At 41.4% G+C, this 22,113-nt stretch overlaps 4 protein-coding genes across 4 annotated transcripts; 1 reads left to right on the top strand and 3 right to left on the bottom strand.

Annotated features, from left to right (window-relative positions):
- Positions 1 to 467: 467 nt before the first annotated feature.
- Positions 468 to 12,084, bottom strand: LOC111236450 (cell division cycle protein 20 homolog B-like). The gene is made up of 12 exons (XM_022765184.1): positions 11,872 to 12,084; positions 10,970 to 11,137; positions 5,851 to 6,067; positions 4,887 to 4,990; positions 4,263 to 4,314; positions 3,563 to 3,679; positions 2,585 to 2,799; positions 2,320 to 2,414; positions 1,804 to 2,032; positions 1,513 to 1,638; positions 1,305 to 1,428; positions 468 to 832 (listed from the first exon to the last, which is right to left on the bottom strand). Exons 1-12 carry the CDS (start codon positions 12,082 to 12,084, stop codon positions 735 to 737), a joined length of 1,758 nt encoding a protein of 585 aa, XP_022620905.1. The 3' UTR covers positions 468 to 734.
- gpx8 (glutathione peroxidase 8 (putative)) lies at positions 7,255 to 9,490 on the top strand. Its single transcript, XM_022765264.1, has 3 exons — positions 7,255 to 7,546; positions 7,706 to 7,967; positions 8,925 to 9,490. Exons 1-3 carry the CDS (start codon positions 7,340 to 7,342, stop codon positions 9,086 to 9,088), a joined length of 633 nt encoding a protein of 210 aa, XP_022620985.1. The 5' UTR covers positions 7,255 to 7,339; the 3' UTR covers positions 9,089 to 9,490.
- Positions 12,085 to 14,606: 2,522 nt separating the features above from the next.
- mcidas (multiciliate differentiation and DNA synthesis associated cell cycle protein) lies at positions 14,607 to 16,708 on the bottom strand. Its single transcript, XM_022765183.1, has 7 exons — positions 16,628 to 16,708; positions 16,471 to 16,543; positions 16,261 to 16,340; positions 15,766 to 15,820; positions 15,386 to 15,612; positions 15,163 to 15,273; positions 14,607 to 15,047 (listed from the first exon to the last, which is right to left on the bottom strand). Exons 1-7 carry the CDS (start codon positions 16,706 to 16,708, stop codon positions 14,607 to 14,609), a joined length of 1,068 nt encoding a protein of 355 aa, XP_022620904.1.
- Positions 16,709 to 19,657: 2,949 nt separating this feature from the next.
- Positions 19,658 to 21,639, bottom strand: ccno (cyclin O). The gene is made up of 4 exons (XM_022765182.1): positions 21,283 to 21,639; positions 20,525 to 20,710; positions 19,987 to 20,430; positions 19,658 to 19,911 (listed from the first exon to the last, which is right to left on the bottom strand). Exons 1-4 carry the CDS (start codon positions 21,637 to 21,639, stop codon positions 19,801 to 19,803), a joined length of 1,098 nt encoding a protein of 365 aa, XP_022620903.1. The 3' UTR covers positions 19,658 to 19,800.
- Positions 21,640 to 22,113: the final 474 nt, after the last annotated feature.

Raw genomic sequence — 22,113 nt, 5'->3', positions numbered from 1 at the left:
AATTTAAAGGAACAAAAGGGAATTTTTTACTGAACATACAGATATAGAAGAGAATTTTGAAACCAAAAGGAAAAGGGAATTTATAACATATTGAGTATTGTTTATATTTTATTTCACAAAGAGAGTACCAAATTTTATTTTATCTCATTATGTAAATAAATACCTGTAAAAGGATTATTGCATTTAAAGTACAGTTGTGTGGTGTCCTTATTAATTTTGTTGAGGAAGTTTTGAAATCAAAATTGTGGTAACAATCGAAAGAGATAAACTAAAGGGTAATGTTACACATAACAGTTCAACAATGACCCTGTCCCATTGTACTATACACTCAATAGATAAATATAACATAGCTACATGGGACATGGGTTACACTAGAAAAGCACTTTATAAATGCAGTCCATTTACCATTTATATACTGTTGTGAATTTTTGTTCGACTCTCTCAGCACTGGAAACTAAAGTAAAAATAAAATCATTCCCCCTAAGGGAGCCACAGAAACCTTTACATTGTGGTGTGTGAACTATGTTAGTGTGATCGAAGAGTTGATTTGGTGGTAAACTGGCTTGGTAATGTGGTTAGCTCAGAGCAGGAAATGTGCAGGAGCACACAGTGATACAGCGGCATTACCAAGAAAAGTGAGCGGACACCAACTTGCAATACAAGTCGGACCAAATAACAACGTTCAATACAGGTCTGACCACAACATTCACCGTCTATGTTGCTGACGCTGATAATCAGAGGTCCCAGATGTGAAAGCACTGGTCCACTCCAGCAGAGAAAATCTGAGTGCTGTCAGGGTTCAAGGCCACGTGCAGGACTCGACGAGAATGACCTGAATAAAACAACAGCAGCATGATTGAACTTTTAACCTTTAAAGACCTTGTTTCCCATATAAAACAAACGGTGTCTTCATGTTTATTTGCACCACTATTACCGAACACAATTAATGCAATTTGTGTATAATGTATAACACGGTTACATCATGAGTGTTTTGAGGAATGTCTCTGACAGCTAGCTTTTTGGGTCTTAATTCACAATACATCAGGAAACTGTGACATCTCATATCACATGTCATTTTTGACATGTTTCATTCATAGTTTCACAATGACTGGAAGCCCAGGACGTGAATGAGTCGGCACAAAGCGGCCATTGAATATCATATCTCAGGGACAGATGACAGATCGCAGCAATGGGTCAACTGTCACACCCAATATTACTCAGCATGCATAGTGATGCAATACATTTATTCCTATGAGGGTGATGAGAAGTTGTTAAATCATGAATGGTATTTCCGGCTCTCCAACCTGTGAGCTGGTAGACTGGTGTGAGGGAGGGAAACTCTGAGGTCCAGCAGATGATTTGGTGATGAGGAAGGCCGTGACCTGTGACCAGATATCTCTTCTTTTCAGCCCATCGTAGGGAACAGATCTGCAATTGGAGTCATCAGGAGTCGTCTATCCGATGTGTATACACATAATAAATAAAAAAAAACCTTGGCTATAATTTGAGCACCTGTGAGTTTGTGCTGGCAGAAGTCACGCAAGTCCCCGATTGTGTGTCCCAGATTCTCACTTCTCCGTCTTTCCATCCACCTCCTGTAGCGATCGTCTTTCTCTGCCACGGACACCATCCCATCGCCTTAACACGCAAACACAATGAACGCACAAGCAGGCGCAGCAATGGTCAGCAGATTGTCTGCTGGTTTAAACAGACCGCCCGGCTTATACTTGCAGGATCAACCGACAGTATTTCACCAACCGGTATCACGCTGCTTAAGTTTACACAAGCTTCAAGTGCACTGACCTTAACGGCACTGGGTTGTGTCATTGTAGTCACTGGTTGTTTTGACCTTGCGAGCCCTGCGACGTCACCATCCCATATATGGAGGAGGCCGTCCGTGGAGCCGCTGGCCAGCCAGTCATCTCCTGGCGACCACTGAAGGCTGCAGATCCCCTCCTTCTGGACAGCTGCACCCACTAGAGGTGCAGGAGTCCGAGGGTCAAGGTGATGGATACGTCCGAGAACAGAGCCGCTGTTAGATTGGGGACACTGTTATTTTCCAGCATAAATACTGAATTTAATAGAAACATTATACTGATAGTAACCTTTCATACTTAGGGCTAATTTACCATCATTTATTTTAGCTGAGGATTAAACTTTTCGTTTCGATTCAGCCTAAAACGACAGAAGGTTTTGTGTCATTCCTGCTTAAGTGAAGTTTATGAAGTTAAAAATGATACTGTGGATTGTTTAAATTAGTCCTTTTCTGTGTAATATGTAGTATATATGTAGTATACTGACAACACACACACCAACTACCTGCTGAGTAACTGATGTTTCCAGGAAAGGGCTCCGACCACAGACAGGTGTGATGGTAAACACCTCATATTCTGCTTCTTTTCAACATCCCACAACTAAAGAGTCAGAGAGACAAGTCAGAGAGACAAGGCACCACAAACCGTCATCCTGCCGATTCCGCTCGCTGTTGCACTTCCCCCAACAGAGGCCGCCCCTTCACCACAGCCTGTGTGAATCACTTCCCACCATCTGTGTTCTCATTTACTTGAAGCTCCAAAGCACTTACCTGTATCTCCCCTCGCCTGGTCCCGATGCAGAGGGCTCTGCCATCCCTGCTCCAGCACAGAGACGAGACTGACTGATGGCGGCGTGCTCGTCCTGTTTGTGGACTCGGGTCCAAATATCCCACCAGAGCACGGGTCTCTAAATTCCAGAGGTAAACAGAAGAGCCCAGTGCTAATGCAATCATACCTTTACAACTGCAGTCGAGGACGTTAGTGTCTGAAAGGGAAGAGAGAAGGACCACAGAAGTGTGACTGTGTTCAAATACTCACAAACAGACTCAGCCTTAATTGACAGTATTTTATTTCTTTGTTAAAACTCCTGATGTGTTTCCTCCAATCAGGAGATATATTTGCTGTCAGCTTGCTGTGCCACGATGCGTTCATTCATCAAAACAAAACTACAGTATGGGGTGTTTTTAGTGGATTTTTTTTTGAAGCAGTGGGGTTGTGTGACCTTATGAAGGTCAGGCAGATAGGAGGAGCTTGTAACTGGTTCTTAAGAGCTCACTGGCAAAAAATACAAGGCCAGATTATATAGAAATACCCAAGTCCCCCAAACACAAGCCTCAACACGCTCACATATTTTTTTAAATCAGAAAGCAAAAAGGTCTCTTAATTTTTAAAAAAACTAATGTAACTTTTCATATTTTTCTTGGTTATACTCAGTGTGTATGTGATTTTCCTACATGAAGCTCTAAAGCCGTCTCCAAACCGCCATAAGGCTGATTATAAGGAATAATGCAGGAAATGATTTAGCCTCTTTTAGAAATGAAACTATATTTGTGACCCATTTTTCAATATTAACATGTTGAGTAGGAAGAAATGAGCTTGGTGCTGAGTGGCACAGAAAGCATAGGAAGTACAGAGAGACTGACTAACACACTGTTCTTTACATGGGATTTGTTGACCAGGGATTTATTGTAGAGTTGTTTTTCCTCATGTATTTGTAAGTATGAAGCAGGATTTGCATCTTCTCTTACAGTAGTCGTTCTGCAGTGATGGTGCTGCCAACCTCATCACTGACTTTCCCTGCAGACTCACAGCAGCTTTGTCCAGAACAGCAAACGGCTGCAAATCATGTCTTCTCGCATCAGAACCTGCAGTGTAAAAATATTATGAACACAAACGCACACAGCTACACAAAACAGGTACGCAAAGTTTCACATCAGAAATACGTCTCTGGTTTACTGTTGATGGTGTCACTTCTCTCACTCATCTGAAGTTTAAATAAAACAAACATTACTACAGAATCGCAGCGAACACCCACATTAAAAATTATATATTAAACATTTGTTACATTGAATTAATGGTTATTGACCATATTTACTCTCTCTGCTACACTGCGGCTAAGAGACACACACACACACACACTTTAAAGTAAAAATGGAAAGTCTGTCCATTGATGACTTAATTACAGACTTAAACTATGATTTCTGTACAAGATTAATGTCTGATTATCACACTCCAGATAACAATACAATCATATCAGCAATCATAAGCATACAGTAGAACCTCCCCACTCCTGTTTGTGTTGCTTAAAAATAGGTAAATGAGCCATTTGTTCTCATTTCCTGGTATGACATGCAGTATTGTGTGTGTGTGTGTGTGCGCGCGCTCTTGTGCGTGCGTGTGTGCGTGTGTGTCTTGAGACACTAAAAGGAAAAATATTCATGCTTGTACCAGTCTGTTGTGCACTGTCATGCTCTTGAACTGCAGCTGTCCACATCCATCCCTGCAAAAGAATTTGATTATTGTTATTTGATTTAGTGTTTTGCTCAATCTTTGTATTATTTTTTCAAACGTCTAATAATAGGATTTCACCAGAGTTAGCATTAGCAATGATTGTGCACAGTTTTTATGACAGCGATAGACCATATTTACGTATTTATGTATTTTGCAGCATAATGACACTATACTCCTTTAGTAATTACTGATGTTACACCTGTTTTAGCTTTATGTGGGTAAAGCCGGGTTATGTTGTTAACTTTTAGTGATCTTGCTTTTCTTATTTCACTTAACGACAGATTTTTATAACTCAGCCATTTCTAACTTTAAATCTCCAAAGAACTTTAAGAAACCAGGTCCTTTATCGTGTTTCTCATTTTCTGTCCTGTGACACAGTTTGGCGTGAAGGTTAGAGGAGCAAGCTTTTGACTGAAAGGTCAACAGGATTGAATCTGGGTGGGAAAAGTGAATGAGCAGGGCTCAGTGGCCAGCAGGTCATACTGTGGCTCAGCGAAACTATCCTGAAAAAATAAAGGTTAAAAAAAGATTGTGGCACAAGTACAAGTTCCTGGAACAAACCTGTTCTGAGAAATTTTGTGTGGTAGGATGCCTCATTGCAGAGATGGTGTGTGGCGTGTTCGATGATGTGACAGCCCCACAGTGGGACACGCCTCTCTCCAACGCTGTCTCAGATTAGGACAGATAATATCACAGAAAAAGTGACATTGACATCCATCATAAAACAGGTATGGAATAAATCTACTGTGTCCCTGTGGTGAGGCCTGTGGACTTCACAGTAAGGAGAGCAAAGAATGGAGCGTGAGGGTTTGTGGCCATGGCCCTGCAGGGACAGGTTACCTACAGGTCTTTGGTACTGGAGCACGTACAATAATCCTTTGTATTCCAACAACAAAACAAAGAATAGGGACATTGCTGATATCATTAAAGGGGATTAAACTACCTCTATGTTCATTATTCAAATAAAAATAGGTGTAGATTTCAGTTTACAGTCAGTACTCAGATTGGGGGCAGCTACCGGTTGAACCACAAAGTGTTACTCTGCAGCACTCAGCTGTGATATGCAACACTGAGAGCTAGGTGTTGTCCATGGTGGTGTGAAGTGCAGTTGAATGTAACGTCTGAAGCAAGTTGCAGGGCACACATTGCACTTACACATAAATTACCTAAAACTTTTGAAGCATTACTGCATTTTTTTCATATTCAACAAAAATTATAAACTGAAGTTAAAGCATATTTTGTGTGTTGAGCTTTTATCAAGGCCTCTTGCATGCGCAGTGGGAGGAACGTAAGGAATGTATTTCTTTATGCCACTTGAATTAAAGTTGGCTAAATATTTCTGAGGACTGTATGTCTGAATGCAAATCTCTCCTCCTCAAAAATAGAAAAGTGAGAGTGAGAGACAGAGAGTGACAGACAGAGAGAGTGAGAGACAGGGAGAGGGAGCGACAGAGAGAGAGATCAGTATCAGAGACAGACAGATCTTCTACATTCCTCTACGGTGTGTCTGTTGTTAAAGTCATACCATGAAGGTTTCCATGCAGGACTCTCTGGGCCGGTCCTCGGTGTCTCGGTGGAGAGTCCAGCTCCAGTCTCTGACAGACTGCGTCAAACTCAAAGCTTAGCTCACAGTGCCGCCCGGTGGCCAGAGGTGTACTCACAGCAGGGGCCTCTCTGCTGCTCCTCCGGGTGATCCGCCTCCTGAAGCGCTTGTATAACACGTGATGAGCGTCGTTTTGGCCCTGAGAAGACGAGGAAATAATTAATTAATTAATTAATTAAAAAAAAAAAAAAATCGTCTCAATAGTCTCGATCACAAAACAAAACCGACACGAACTTCATACTGCTGCAAACGTAAAACCACAAAACTTCACTGGAGTCAAGTAAGCCACACAAAGAGCAAAACTTCCGATTAAAAATTTCAAAACAAAAGCACTAACATTAAGCTCTGACTTAATTTTCCCTCTTTAAAATACCAGTCAATGTCTAAATATATCATGGTGTACTGTAATTGGGCTGCAACCAATGATTATTTGCATTATTGATTAATCTCCTGATTGTTTTCTCAATTAATGAGTCATTTTGTCCACAATATGTCTTTAAGTAGGGGGGGGGGTCCTTTTGTTATTTCAGTCCAACATAATCTTCACTTTTTCACAATTTTTGCTTAAATACAGCTAAATGATTATTAAATGATCAGAACTGTTACCAGTTAAATTCTGGTTGATTGACTAATCAATTAATCAACTTATTGTTACAGCTTTATAGTTCAGTGCTGTATCAAACAAATCCACACAGTAATTTATTTTTCTGAAGTTAATTTGAATGCATTTTCTCAATTAGCAAAAGTCATTAGATTATTGCTGATAACTTACTATGTGGATAGTTACATTTTCAAAACAAAACGTGTTGCTGTAGTAACTAAAATATTGCTGAAAAGGTCATTAGGTCTTTTGTGTTCCTTCAGCAGTTGTTAGAGTGTTGAGCAATTCATTACTAGTGTTTTTTTATCATGAATATCATAATGCGAAAGACCCCTTAAATATTGTACAAAAATTTAACTTGACATCAATTTTTGACCAGACAAGCAGCAGGAAGGAAGTCCAATTGTGTTTTTTTAAGTTATTTTAATTTTGCAGAACAACTTGAGTTTGTTTTCATGGTGATGGTACAGAGACCTGGTGCTTTCTCACCTCACTTCACTCAGTTGTCACAGTGATAATCCTGTTTTCTTTTATAAACAAAATTTAATTTGAAAAAAAAAACGAATTTCGGCAAAGAAATGGTAAAAGGCTTTCATATATGACTTATATGATTTAATATGACTTGAATTGTTGTGCACGCGTTTCAATACTGGTTTTACTTTTGAAAGAATCAGCGCTCAGCTTCCGGTTCTGTCCCGGTTTTCTTCAGCAGGTTTAACGCAGCTCCCTCCTCCGGTCCGCCCCGAGACTTTTGGCAGGAGCCCCCCCACCATCCCGTCACCGATCACGGCTTGTTCTTCCCCCTCCAAGATGGAGGCCTTAGGGGGCTACCCTGCCAAGTCCTCCAACCCGAAAGCTAAAAAGTTAACGGTGCTGTTGAGCATGACAGTCGGTGTGGGGTGTTTATTCCTCCTGCAGACCCAGCTGGTGAAGCCGAGGAAACCCGAGGATTTTTATTCTTTCGAGGTCAAAGACGCGAAGGGGAGGTCGGTCTCCTTGGAGAAGTACCGAGGAAAAGTAAGTCCACATCATCACCAGTCCTTTCACTTTGAGAAGAAATCTGAGCAGACTTTGTCCAAGTTATCCACTGTGTGTGTAGTTCGGGTTTTGTTGGATAATGCGTGTCTCTTAAACGCATTTTAAAAACACTTACACCCTGTTTTCCCTCCTGTGCAGGCGTCTTTGGTTGTAAACGTGGCGAGTCACAGCGAGCAGACAGAGGCGAACTACAAGTCTCTGCAGGAGCTCCACAGGGAGCTGGGCACCTCTCACTTTAACGTCCTGGCCTTCCCCTGCGGCCAGTTTGGGGACACCGAGACCGGGACCAGCCGGGACATCGAGGCTTTCGCAAAGTCCACCTACGGTGTTACTTTCCCCTTCTTCAGCAGGATCAAAATAATGGGCTCAGAGGCGGACCCGGCCTTCAAGTTCCTCACAGGTTGGCAGAAAGACATCCAACATCTGTGTGTTGCACACTAAATAACATGCCTGCACAAATATATTTGAAAGGAAAGTTCACCACCACTATGTTTAAAATCTAGATTTTTCCAGTTCCTTAAGGATAAAATGATGACTCCTGTATTCATGGCCACACTTAGGAAGTGCAGCCTGAACCTAACTTTCACTGCACCAGACTTTCCCAGATCTTGTAACTAAATGTTATTTTTATGATCGAGTAATATGTCAGATTATAAACAAATACTTTAAGTTCAGACCTGGAGGCAGTAGTATTCAGTTTATAATGAAAAGGTCTTTGCATTTGGGAAGCTGTAACCAGCAAATGTTTGATATTTTACTATTTCTTATTTCTTTTATTAACACCTGCCTTCCTTCCTTCCTGCCAAAATACACAATTACATTTTCTCAGAGAAGAAAAAGAAACACATGTTTACCACTGTAAGATTTCACTTTGCTCATTTGTTCCAAAATTGTTAAATAAATATTTATGGACATCCGTCCCAAAGCACAGATGGAGAGCTGTGAGCTCCTGAGGTTACTGGAGTGTAAAATCTGGTACTTCTTCATACACACTGAATGGACTTTGCTGACTCATGATTTTGTGTGTAGTTGCTGCACACAAATGTATCGGTTAGCATTTCTTAAGTACATCTCAGTTTAACACCTTAAAGCTCTGCTAAACTAACAGTCAGCTATACTGAGGGATCTTTGACTTTGGCATCGATGTGATTAGCAGTACGTCCGAGACCACTTTCCCATTCAGATTAATTAGAAAGTGGTCTCAGATTTTTGGACCCCACTGTAAATATAGTATTTACAAGTTGATTTATGATTGATGACTGGTGGAAACAATCAGAGCAGCATCAGAGTGAATGACTAAATTCAGGCTGTAAGATGCACCATAGATTACTGTAAAAGCGAATGTGTTATTTTCCAGATTCTGTGAAGAAAATCCCAAAGTGGAACTTCTGGAAGTTTCTGGTGGATCCAGACGGGAAGGTGATCCGGTTCTGGCGAGCCGACGAGCCCATGGAAAGCGTTCGTCAAGAGGCCACGGCGCTGGTGCGAGAAATCATCCTCAAGAAACGGGTGGAGCTATGATGGAGCTTATTGACAGATACCGGACATGCCGCTGTGTTATGTCTGTGCTGCCCGACAGCCGGGAATAACCAGTGATCGGTGACCAGTGGTGGACTGTGAACTGTGGTTGGGCGACGTCTCGCTCCAGACAAGATGTGTTTGTATTTGTCTGTTTGTGTGTGTGTAATTGGGACCATCCTGTGGTTAATAATGACAATGATGATGAACATTCCTTATAATGACCACTGCTGCGGCCGAAGGATTGTTTGAAGTGTTGGATTTTCACACGTTCAGTTTGGCGTAGTCTGTACTTTGTCTGTACTCTGCATTGTTTACATTAAAATCCATTTCTTGAGGTGAAGCACAAGATTTTAGGCCATGTTGACTGATTGGAGCCCAGCAAATTTTGAAACATCCATCCATCCAGAAATAAAATGATTTGATTTAGATAATGAGCCCAGGATTTTTGATGTTTTAAAAGCAAGAAAAAAAGCTTATAGCTACTTAATTAACGGATAAATGAATCCACATTAGTATCCAGAACGTTGATACTAATAGATATTGGTGCTGATTTCCTAAATATTACAGTTGATTTTTCTGTCTGACATTTTAAAAGTTATTTCGTTGATGACTGGTTGAAAAAAAAAAAAAAAAAAAAACGTCAACAGGAACTCTCAGTCTCAGAAGTCCCCCCGTGTTGCTGGTGTGGATTTAAATGGGCAGCTGGAGGGCAGCAGCAGGTAAGCTGGCACACACACAATCAACCAGCTAACAAGACACTGCCTACCAGACACCCACAGTAAGAGAGCTGAAAAACAATAACATCTTTTTTTTTTTTTTTAATTTTGGGTGATATTTTCCGTCTAAATTGTTCTGTTTAAGTTTAGTCTTTGTGAAACCAGAAGCTCAAACATTGACATTAATCCCCCACCTCAAGATAAACCTCGTTCTCCGCTGTCTCTAAACATCTCCAGGTATGATGTCATTTGGGAATCAGGATGCTGGCATCTCTTTGAGCCTGAGCGTGCAGGGAATGAGTAATAAACGCATGCATGCAGTCAAATGTAACTGTTAAGGTAGCAGAGCAGTGTGAGCTGGCAAAAGACACGTCAGCTAACATTACACTGCCTCCCAGCCAGTCACAACTCACAGGCCTGTACTGTATATGCAAATGCATGGATTTGACTATGAGGCGCTGATGTTGAGCTGTGTTAAATGTACAAAAAAAAAAGTTTTCTCATTCATCTGCTGCCAGCTTTATTCCTCTGTTGACTTCTTGTTTTACAGGTGAATGAAGAGGAATGTGTGGCGACTCTTTGAGGTCCGTTGGTAGCAGCAGTGAGGAGTGCAGCTGGCAGCTGTCAGTCAGATAGTGCCACAGCCAGCAGCGGTACACTGCCACACTGTCGCCACCAGCTCTGGAGCTTTTGGGGGTGGGGGGCAGTCAGCATAATTAGACATATAACTATTTCCCTTCTTACCTTAAAGGGGCTCTGCCTCCTCTTTCCTACAAAATCTCTGAACATCTCCCTCATATTGTCCTGGTCGTGAAAACAAACAAAAGATTCAGTCGAGGTGATGCTCAACATTATCATCATCATCATCATCATCATCATCATCATCATCATCAGGAACAACTGTCTCACGTGCTAAATTACAGCTTAAACAAAAGTGGAGTTACTACTTTCAAATAATTATTCAGCTAGTTGAGGATTGTTAATATATTTTGCTGTATACTTTGGTTAAACGCATGTTGGAAGTAAGGAGGAGCAGTCATGTGTTTGGAGTTTGAGGTGGTTGCCTGGTAGCAACAGCAACAGACCATAAGTGAAAGCAGGGAAATACTATATCTCCATATTAGACTATAGGTCTATAGCTTTTTATGTTAAACGAAAAGCTCACCCATTCATTTGGACCTCCAGTTGTGAGTTTCAGTCGCATCTTCTGTTCCCATGAGTCTCGTTTCCTTCCCCCTGAGCCTGTGTGAGGAGGCTGACCTGGTCGTGCCCGGTGCACCTGTTGTCTCCTCTCCTGCACGGGCTCCGCTCCTAAATACTCTCCCCGGGCGGACTGCAGAGCGGGAAGCGACGTCCTCTAATCTGCTATTGGCGGTTAGATGTAGAGTTTTTTTTTTTACTCTTATTCAGGGATTCCCTCCGCCTCCTGGTTTCTCCTGGAAACAAATAGACACAATAAGAAAAGAGCAACGCGCTAATGTTTTAAAGGTGAAGGCGGCAGCGTTATCAGTTAATAACCCCTACAAGGACAGTTTGTTATGTCAGACTCATCCTGTATATTATAGCCTTTGTCATTTGGCTGAAGACAATTACTCTGAAACATCAATGATCGTGATTCGCTGGTATAAATATTAGAAAACTGTATGTAGCACCTTTCAAACAAAGCAAGGAATTAAAACGTTTAAAAGAAAATAAGAAGGAAAATCTAAATGCTACCATAAGGAAATTTGTACTTCATTAATAACAATAGGCAGAAAAATAGACAACAATAACAACATTATGATAATGATAATGTTTATGTTTTAGAAACATTTTTATTAAGCAAACTAAAACAAAATAAACGCGTTTCAACAAAATATTTTATTTTACAGCTTAGTTTATTTCAGTAAAACCTAAGTGAAAACAAAATTAATTTACGATAAATAAAATGAAATAGAATAATTCCAAAAACTTCAGGACATTTTTATAATAACAAATAACAAAAGCCAACACCATTAGATAAAATATATTTGATTTAATAAATATTTTGGATCAATCTTATAACCCCTGCCACAGCTCTTGTCTGACAGGCCGCCGTGTACCCGCGGGCCGCACCGGTTTAATGACGAGCTGCTGTGGCGCTAAGTGGGCTGAACGGCGCGAGCGGGCGCACGTTCTCGCCACCTGCCACTTCCATATGCGCTCACACCGCGAGCTCGAGCCTGACTCAGTGCGACAGGTGCGTGCTCTCAATGACACGGAAGGGAGCAGCTCCATCAGTGTGCACCAGCAGGCGGCCATGTACCCAGGGCTATAGCCCTATAATAATAGAAAAGAGCCATGTAGCCTACTCCTCAATTTTTCCATTATCAACCAAAATCTATAGGCTGTACGTCTGACAGTTGCATGTCACTTATGACCCTTGAAAGGCCATATATATTTAAATTGTGATACTAAATTATAATTTGCTATTAATCCATCTTTAGAGGGCTTCTCCAACTGGCATTAAACAACTAAGCCTATTATTAAACCACATTTTTGTTTACAAATATTAATAGATCTCGAATAAATGTTAATGATTCACTAATGCAACTATGTGGGTTCTGTACCCATGTCTCTTGTTTCCTTCATTTTATTACCTCAGAAGATTATAAAGTGCTGCAAAATGTGAGCCTGTGCCTACATGAGGAAAAGGCTGATATGAAAACCCTAACTTTGTTGTGGAGGCCTCGCACCTCTCTAATTCTGCCCACCATCCTCAGCATCCCTCCGCAGGAAAAAAAAAAATAGGTCTAAATTATTTTTTTTTCTCCGCCCTGTTTCCCGCGGGACTCTGTCTGGTTTGTAGCCTCCACCCAGGTTTGGGCTTTAGTCACCTTAGAGACTCATTGTGTCTGTATTTTCCTTTCCCCCTCCCGCACTGTCCCCCCGCAGTTTGGCGGTAGCTTAACCGGTCAAATGTGTCAGAGCCAGGCTTAAACAAAGCTTCGCCCCCTGTGCCCGCTCTCAGCAGCGCTGCTGGTCAACGACAAACGGATTTGTTTGCAGTAACAGCGGCTCAAGGCGCGGCTGGCTGTCGAGCTAAGCTGACGTGAAGGTTCGTGCGGTTATACGAGGGCCTGAGGTTTGACATTAGGCGTCCTGTTTGCTTTACGATGGCAGCAGGAATTTAAATTGTTAACGGTGACAACCAGTGGGGTCAGGGTTTGTCAGATATGGTACCTGCATGTAAGCTACACACTGTCTGTTTATGGTCGTTTTACATCTCTTTAGTCGTTCTGCATTTGTAGGCCTATTCATTTAGCGTCTGTTGTTGTTTTGCATATACTTTTACTTATTTTGTGACTCTTTGTCTTAGTTTGATTGACTTCCCAACCATAAATATTAACCATAGATAGATAGATAGATAGATAGATAGATAGATAGATAGATAGATAGATAGATGTTAATAGGTTTGTGGATTCTTGTTCAGACAGTACTGCTATAAAGTATCACCAGATCATTTCCCTTGTACAGGCACATGAAGAGTGTAAATATTTTAGTATGAATTATAGCCTATATATATATATTATATGTAGACTATATAATCACTATTGTTGTAAAGATAAACGTCTTTACGTCGATGAACATAACATGTACCCAGCTGTTGGGTTGTCTGTGGAGTCTTAAATGCATTATCCAAATTTTATTACTTAACAAAAAATCCTAACTTCCCTCTGTGATGTACCCTTCCATGATCTTACAATGAAATGTTAGGCACACTCCCAGCTCACTATCAGGTTCCTCTTATCTTAGTTTGTGTTGTTAGATGCAGTGTTCACCACAGCAGCAGCAGCAGTAGTACTGTAAATTGTCCCCCGTGTGAGGGGCTGCAGCGCTGCCTTCACTGCTCTAAAGTAAACAGACTCAGGTCTGGGGAGTTTAAACAGGTGTCTGAACTGAGGTTCAACATTGTCCTCTGGACCACTCTGCCTCACACTAACTCGCTTTTTACAGCTAAAGCCCTCAAGAGTGAGGCTGAAGGAAGATCGCATCACAGATACAAAGGTCAGAAGGTCACATCCTCTTAAGATAAGTTCATCTCTTCTTATTTTGATGAAGTTTAAAAAATACAATTCTTTAGGAAAGATGTTGCAGCATTAGCACACATAGGCTAATCTTTTTTCACTGGGGAAGTTTATACAGCTTAAGTACTACCAAATAACAAGTCATGCAGTCTGGAAAAAAAAAATCGATTTCAATTTCCAAAAAGAAGGATATAAACAAGGATGTTGGCTGCGATACATCATGACTCAGGGCCCTTACTCCAGACCACACAGTCACCCAGACAAAGACAAATGGGAAGGAAGTCACTGTTTCTTAAAGGGGGTCATGGGGTCACATTTGTTTCACTGCTCAAACAAGGAAAACTGTTTCTTTCCATTTGTTTAAATATCACCTAAATGTTCATTCCATGATTAAAAAAGATCTCTCCAAGTCAGCTTTATAGGCTTAAACGTAACTTTTATTCAGATGTGTGAAATCAATTGTATTTTACAAGACAAAAACATGTTGTGAGGTGCAAAACTAAACATGACATTGAGGCATGTAAACAAACACAATGTAAACAACAGCTCTGGCAGTATTATTTCCTTTGTTAAGCACCACCTCTGACTGATTATCTTAGAAGCTACCTGAGGAAGACATAATTTAATCATTTACAGATATCACTACAGATTATTAGTTAAGCATTAACAGTCGTTGCCCACCCACACTTCCCTCCCCAGTTTCGAATAGACCTTCAAATCACTAATTAGAAGCATAATGGATCCGGTTTTCTGGTTTCAGCTGTGGTTGGGAACCCAGCGAAAGCGGTATCCACCTTCCTGAGTCCTCGAGGTGAAGGCGCGTCCATGTGGAAACACCCGAGTCCTTATGGTGCAGTGTTCTCTGATGGAAGTTCTGAAAGATGAGACGCTCTCTTCAGCCTCTGTTCCGTCAGTCCTCATGCTGCTGACTTTAGAAACATTCGTCTGTAGGCCTGAGAATGTCCCAAACATGCGTATAGTCTCTGATTCCTGCCGGACTCCCGTTCCAGGAGCAGTGCCGTGCAGGACAGCGTTGCAGCGTGTGCTGATGTCCCTCAGCATCTCTTCCACTGAGTCGGAGGATTCTGTTTCATATCCTTCATCCAGTCGCTGCCGCTTACAGGGACTCAGTGAGGTTTTATCACCACAAGGAAGCACTGCTTCTCTTGCCTTTGGGTCTCTGACTGTCATCAGTTTCTGAGGGAAAAATGGTGGAAGTACAAGGCAAACAGAAATAAAGGTTAGATGAAAATTATGACAATACTGGCATGAGAGATTATATAGTATCCAGGATGAGACTGTGTGCACTCACTTCGAGCACTGAGGCCAGGTGCTTTGCTCGACTGGCCAGCTGCCTGAGGTGAAGGTTTCTCTCCTGAAGGGAGTCGATCTCTTCCTGTCGTCTGTGAAGAGTCTTGTGGAGCTGCAGATACAAAAAACTAAATCTGTTCACTCATGCTTCTCAGGGTTGAGATCACATTTAAATATGACCTTTTCGTATGCACTGCAGTCATCAAAAAACCCCAAAGATTTACCTGATGGTTGACTTCCATGGAATGATCCAGTGCCCTGACGTGACAGTGGGCGATGCCTCTCCAGAGAGCTCCATCCTGGGCAGGTGGGTTGCCTGTCTCTGTGGATGAGTTAATAAGATTGTCCTCTGGAGAGAAGTCCTGCTGGGGGGTGAGGGGAGGTATGACACATCCCTGAAATGGTACCAGTTCAGCTGGAGACAGACTGCTCTCCAGTGTGGTGGGAGACTCTGACAGAGGAGGCAAACATCCAGGGATTCAGCCGACATGACTTTAGAGGATCTCTTCAGGTGATGATGATGATAATCATGATGATATAGTAGCAATAGTGGCTCAGCACACACATTCAATGCTGAATTTTTGATGTAGAAATGTTTTCTCACCTGCCATAAAATCCAGCGCATAATCTCCAAAGTCATCTGCATCAGATTCATTCACCTGTGGACGAATAAAACTGACGATTAACACACACATAGATGTATTATGAAATAATCGTTCGATTAAGAAATCATAACAGTTCTACCTGGAAATCCCACCAAGCATTGAACTGTGGCTTTATAACTGAACACGTCCAGGTGGTCATTTCAGTGAGTGTTCAGAGGCGTAATGCGTTACGTGCGAACGGTGATCTGTGCCAAAGAGGCAGTTTGTGAACAACACTCGTGAGGGTCCAGCCAATTAGCAGTAGCCTGCGTGTCATGAGTAAACTACAATGCCATTCGTGCAGGATTCCAGCACAGCATGTCAAACATTAACAGCCTGGTGATGCAGATCTGGCCCCAGATTTTTTTTTCTCTCTGGTAGATGTAAAATGTTGGAACTGCGTGGATTTACACGGTGATTATTATTATTATTACTTATGAGGTGTTTCCCCTCACCTGAGAGCCGAGGGAATCGCTCTGCCGTCTCACGACAGAGGCGCAGTCCTCTAAATCATCCCATGCGATTGTTGAAAAAGCTGCAACACAAGAAAAGTGTGACTGAGTGATTCAATCCCTCGAATTTATTTCTTCACACGTGATTTCTTTTTACGTACACGCATAAAGATGTTGCATGAAGTTCAGCCATAATGTCAGAGATGCGCATACCTTGTTCAGTGATGCAGGGGAACTCAACGTAGACAGTGAGTGGACTGCTGCTCCGTGGCAACAGCGCTTTATCCTACAGGTAGAAAGCGTTTTAATCATCTTTTCAGCTGCACAGAGCTGTGCTGTGTGCCTCATTACAAAGACAAAGAGTTCATACCTGTTTCACTGCAGCTCTCCTCCGCTGCTGGGTCATTTGGTTGTAGCAGAAAGCGCCAAACACCTTTCTGTCTCTTGGCATCTCCATCAGTTCAACTCTGAACGGAGCTCAGAACTGAAGGGACATGATTTGATATAGAGCTGATATAGTCGACATTCTCCCGGTTTGCATCTCTCCATGCCGCGGTTTCATACTTTTGGCCCAATCAAACGCACCTATTTGGTCTCCAGGGAGTGACAGCGTCCTCGGAGATTGAAGTGGTGCAGATTAACGGTTTTCTGGTCTGAAGTGTGAAGTGGTACCGCGCATAACGGCGCCGTTGCAGCAGGTGTTCCCTGCGTCAGATCTGCCCTCCCTCTGCCTGCGGCCAAGTATTCCCAGCGCCCTGGCAGAGGCGCATGGAGAGTTTGCCATGGTCTCTTCAAACCATATGTTTTATTTAAAAGAAAAAACTAAACATTCATCGTCATGGCCTACATAAGCACCAAGACAAATAGAACAGCCGATGAGTTTGTGAAGACTGGTCGACAATTTATAAAATCACGGATAACACCACAGTGATTTTATTGCTTCCAGACGGAGCAAGGCATTTAATGTATATGTCCATTTATTATTATTAACACTTTGATAATCAATCCTGCTTCGTTTCCGATATTAGGTTTTAAAACGCGGATGGCCATAGAATTAGGTGCGTAATTTCTGTCCAACTGTGCGTAAAATGTTTACCTAAAGCAGGTCAGGTCGATGCCTGTTGCCACATTTAAAGCAAAGTGGAAAAGGAAAAGGGTCATTACAGCAGACAGCTCGGTAAACACTCGTGACAAATGCCTCTATTGGTAAACAAACAAGACTAAGTCCCCTTGCACTTAACGCTGAATGCACCTGTGTGGTCGACACTGTGTCAGCAGCATGTAGGTGCAGTGCTGCCGGAGCACCGACACTTTTTTCACCAGTGTGAAGAAACAGAATTGTTGTTTAAGCGCTTGAAGATCCAAACATCTAAATACTAAAGTGTGTATCACGCAAGAGGCAATACAAAGACATTTAATGGTCAAAGTTGTCATACTGATATTTGCGGTAAACTAAAACAAAGAGAATTATCTTATTGAAGTAGGATAAGATTTTTCTGCATAATGCCTTAAAATCACCGTGAAATTGGGAAATTTTGCAGCAGTTGCCCCCAAAACTCTAAAAGTTATGCTATAGAATTAAGACATATGCCTGTAGCATCATTTTGAAAATATTTCACAATACGAATTAAAAATTACACCACCACTCATTGATTCTTTTTTTTATTAGCCTATTATAATTTTCAACACAACATGCAAGTTCTTTTGGTCAGCATATTAATTAAATTAATTAATTATTGTTGTTTATTATTTATTATCAACTATTGTTTTTACTAATGAGCTACTGGACAGATGAATTTCCCCTAGGGGATAAATAAAGTATCTATCTATCTATCTATCTATCTATCTATCCATCTATCTATCTATCTATCTATCTATCTATCTATCTATCTATCTAAGAACTCATTAGCAGTGGCTTATAACACTTTTTTAAAGTGTCAAATCAAAGCAGTGATTGATATAGCTGCTTTTTTTCATCAATTCACTATTTTTAAAGTTGACAAACCAATGTCTAAAATGTTTTTGCTGTGAATACAACAGCTGTTATTTTCTGCCCCTGAAAAAAATACTATGGCCTTTTTGCTATAACATTAATAAAAACATAATATCAAACAACCCAAGATACAAATAATAATACACAAAAACTAAATAATCTACAGTATATCTTTGTAGTGCTTCTATCTGACTATGAGCTTTGTAGCGTGTTGTAGCAAATGTAGTATGTTTTATAAGATTAAACAGTCTCCTAAAATCATCATTGAACTCTCTTTAAACAGAGGCAAGTTCAGAACAGGTTTCTCAAAAATAAAGCAATCGGTGAGGCTACTTTGCATGATTAAAAATGATAGTAAACTTTTTGAAATAACCTGTTTATTGATATCTGTGCAGTTTTAACATATTCTGTCTGGTGCAATGCGTTCAAAGGCCAGACTGTTGCTTTGATCCGAGCATTAGGCCGACATGGCGCCAGCATAGTTCCAAAACCCATCAGAAGACAGGATGGTCTTTACATGCTTCAGTGTCTTGGTTTATGTGTATCCCACCAAGCAGGTGAAGTTATAGCATATGTCATGCTATAGAAGGAGGGGTTATTAATCGCTATATGAGGCTGGGATTAGAGCAAGAATGATAATCAACATTAAAAGTTGTATTATCAACACATATGTAGGCTATTTAGGTCTATGGTGTGAATACAACCAAAATCCCATTCAAGAAACCCATCGATTTCGTGATAAGGGAACCGAAAGTGCAAAAGAAGCCACAAGAATCAGTTACACTTTGAGAAAAGTAGGCCTATTTATTTTTGCTATTATCACATAGGGGGCCCTATAACTTCACATTTACAGCACGTACCACGTACTGTAGCGTTGTTTATTATGTCACTCTTACAGGATAGGCCATCTGCTTGAATTATTATCTCCTTGTAGTTTACCTTCAGCAATAAGCCAAAGTGAGCATGATAAGATTTTCTATGTCATCAAGACTTCCTGACACACTCATTTCAAAGGTTGTTAAACATCAGCTGAAATTAATTTCATATTTCATCACCAATTCAGACGAACAGAAATTCATTTACTGATCATTTATTTCATAACATCAATCAATTCATCACAGTACATTTTTTCAGGTCCTTCATTAACAGGTTGCCACAGTAACATAACTTATAAACCTGCAGCAGGTCAGTGCATATATAGTAAATGACAATCTTGATTTAGAATTAATTTAAAACAAAAACAATAGCTATAACAAAAACTTACTATCAATAAATATAAAATAATAATAATAACACATTGTTAAACATTCAGTGGCTGGTATCAAGTATGAGTGATTGTCTGTGAGATATACAGTACATGAAGTTTAGTGCACAGGACTGGATGAACCCCAGACCCTACTTCTGAGCATCACCTTCATCTTAACACATATAAATGGGGCACTTTATTCTCACTTCTGTGTTTCTTCTGTGTTTGTTAAAATAACCCCTAGAATAATAAACCCCAACAGTGGAGGGGAATTTGGCATTTTGCCAGTTGTGGCATGCTGCAGTCACATAGTGGACATCAGCTCCAATATCTCGTGGTTTAATGACACCAACAGCTTCAGGTTGTCCTTGCACTCCCGGGCCAGGTTGTGGTTGTAGTTCTCCTGACCTACAGGCTGGAAGTGGCCCTTCACTTTTAGAGAGTGGTTTTCAGAAACCTCAGAGCTCTCAGGTGGTTGGACAGAAGCTGCTTGGGTACATAATGCATTCACAAAACTGTCCCACCGGTCTTCCTGTGACTGGGTGGTTGCATCAACAAGCCCTTGTTCAGTTTTCAGTAACTCACTGGCTAGCCTCAGTGCACAGCTAGCAGTCAGAGATGGTGGGTATTTGTTAAATGCATAGTCTGCTAAACTCAACTCGCATACCTTTCGTGCAAGGTTGCTGCACTGCCTGGGGCTTTTTGTGTCTAGATTCATTCTTGCAAACCTGTCGCCACCTGCGTTCTCAGTCAGAAGCTGCGCAGCCTCAATGCAGTTGATGTAATAGTCCAGGAAAAAGGCCAGGGTGGGTGCAGCGAGCTGGAAATCGAGACGGAGGAGGATGAGGCACTCCAGGTTGCAGAGCTGCTCTTTAGTGAAGGCATCGCAGCACAGTGACAAGAGATGGCTGATCCGTGGTGAGCAAACTTCCACCTTGGTGATGCAGAGAAAGGGAGATAGTTTATTTGAATGAAATCCAAAGGTGCAAACTATCTGTTTACCTCATTTACTTCACTCAAAGACGCACCTGTTTACTGGCGAGAAGAAGTGCAGTAACACCCAGTAGCTGGAAGCAGTCAGCAGCCACCGCGGTCGATGCCAAGAACCTGTCCATGATGTTCACTGCTAGGCAGCAGCACTCAAAGGACAGACGGAAATGTTTATGTACAGGGATGAGCCAGCTCACAAGCTTACACCGTGCCTCTTCATTCAGCTGCAAGTAAACAGAATCCATTGCAATAAGCACCAGAATGAAAGTAGTAATTTGCTAGTATTTAATACATTTTGAATTATTTTAATTACATAGAAATATATGCAATCTTTTCTGCAGCCTTCATTGTTATAACAGGATTTCACAAATATTTCCATGTCATTGATTCCAAGTATTCATGCATTCAGCCACGTCATGTCATGTGCTTCTTTGGTTCCACAAAACAACAACAGTTTTGTGTCAATTTCAGTAGACTATTGAATCTTATTGACAAGATTTTGATAATCAGCTATGGTAAAACTATATGATTAGTTATCAAAAGTTCATAGTCTTGGTATTACCAATGACATCATATTGCAGATGTTGATCTCTTAATTAGTGTAAAATGTGAAAATCAGGCCTCATTTTTGGCAGACAACAAGTCAAAAATGCAAACATGTAGCCTAATTCATACAGAATGTTTTTTTGTTTTTTTTTAAATCACATATTTTAATATTTCTATAGCCTATATTGTGATTTCCATTCACCATGTGTAATCTACGAGACCCAACACTGTAAAGTGCCTTATAGCTTACTTGTGGCTGGCGTGCCAAGCTGTTGCAGGGATGAAACTGCGCCTCCCTCTCCCTCTGGATACTGTAACCGATGTCTCCGTACTGGAGGTACCAGCTGGACAGCTGCTCTGCAGGAGGCTCCGGTTCATCTAAACGGAGCGGGGACACATTTGTCCGAGCCGGAGGTGAAATCGGGGAGGATCCCAAATCTTCCTCGAAACCTGAGTCACTCAGTTTGGACATGAGTTTCTGTTTTCTGTGCCTGGCTGTCTGCCGCTGTCTAACCGGTGTGAGCGCGTCTGGAAGAGAGAGAGACGCGCCGTGCGTCCGTCTCCGTTTGTAAACAGTCTTGAATCCGCTGTCACCAGATGACACCATCTCCACTATCTCTCACCGAAGCCTGCTTGCGCATCGGCTGCCCTTCTACTGGCTGTGTGTGACTGAGGCCAGGTCACACAGCAGCAGTCTCCTGGGGGCTGGATGTGGGATGGTGAGGGGAGTTCCGTCAGCTGACGTCAGTTTTCCCGGGGTCTTCCCCGCTCTTGCAGCACGCCTTTCTCCCGTCGCCCCGGGCGACCGAGGCTAAACAATCCCTTAATAATATGATGGGATTTGACCTGTGTACGCTTTCTTTCATTTGTAGAAATATAACCACTCAAGTGTAACTACTCTTATATTCATAAAGTCAAGTCTCGTGTAATCCTAGAACACATAGCTTACATGTGTGAAAAATTACATTGTTATTGAATTACATTTTCATTTTTAACTTGACTGACTTCTATAATGACTTTAATATTCAATAATAATAAGTTATTTTTCTGCACCAGATGCTTTGAAGATGCAACACTATAT

The sequence above is a fragment of the Seriola dumerili genome, unplaced genomic scaffold, assembly GCF_002260705.1.
Source record: "Seriola dumerili isolate Sdu_G_001 unplaced genomic scaffold, Sdu_1.0 BDQW01000668.1, whole genome shotgun sequence".
NCBI lineage: Eukaryota > Metazoa > Chordata > Actinopteri > Carangiformes > Carangidae > Seriola > Seriola dumerili.
This window is presented reverse-complemented; position numbering and strand designations above follow the sequence as displayed.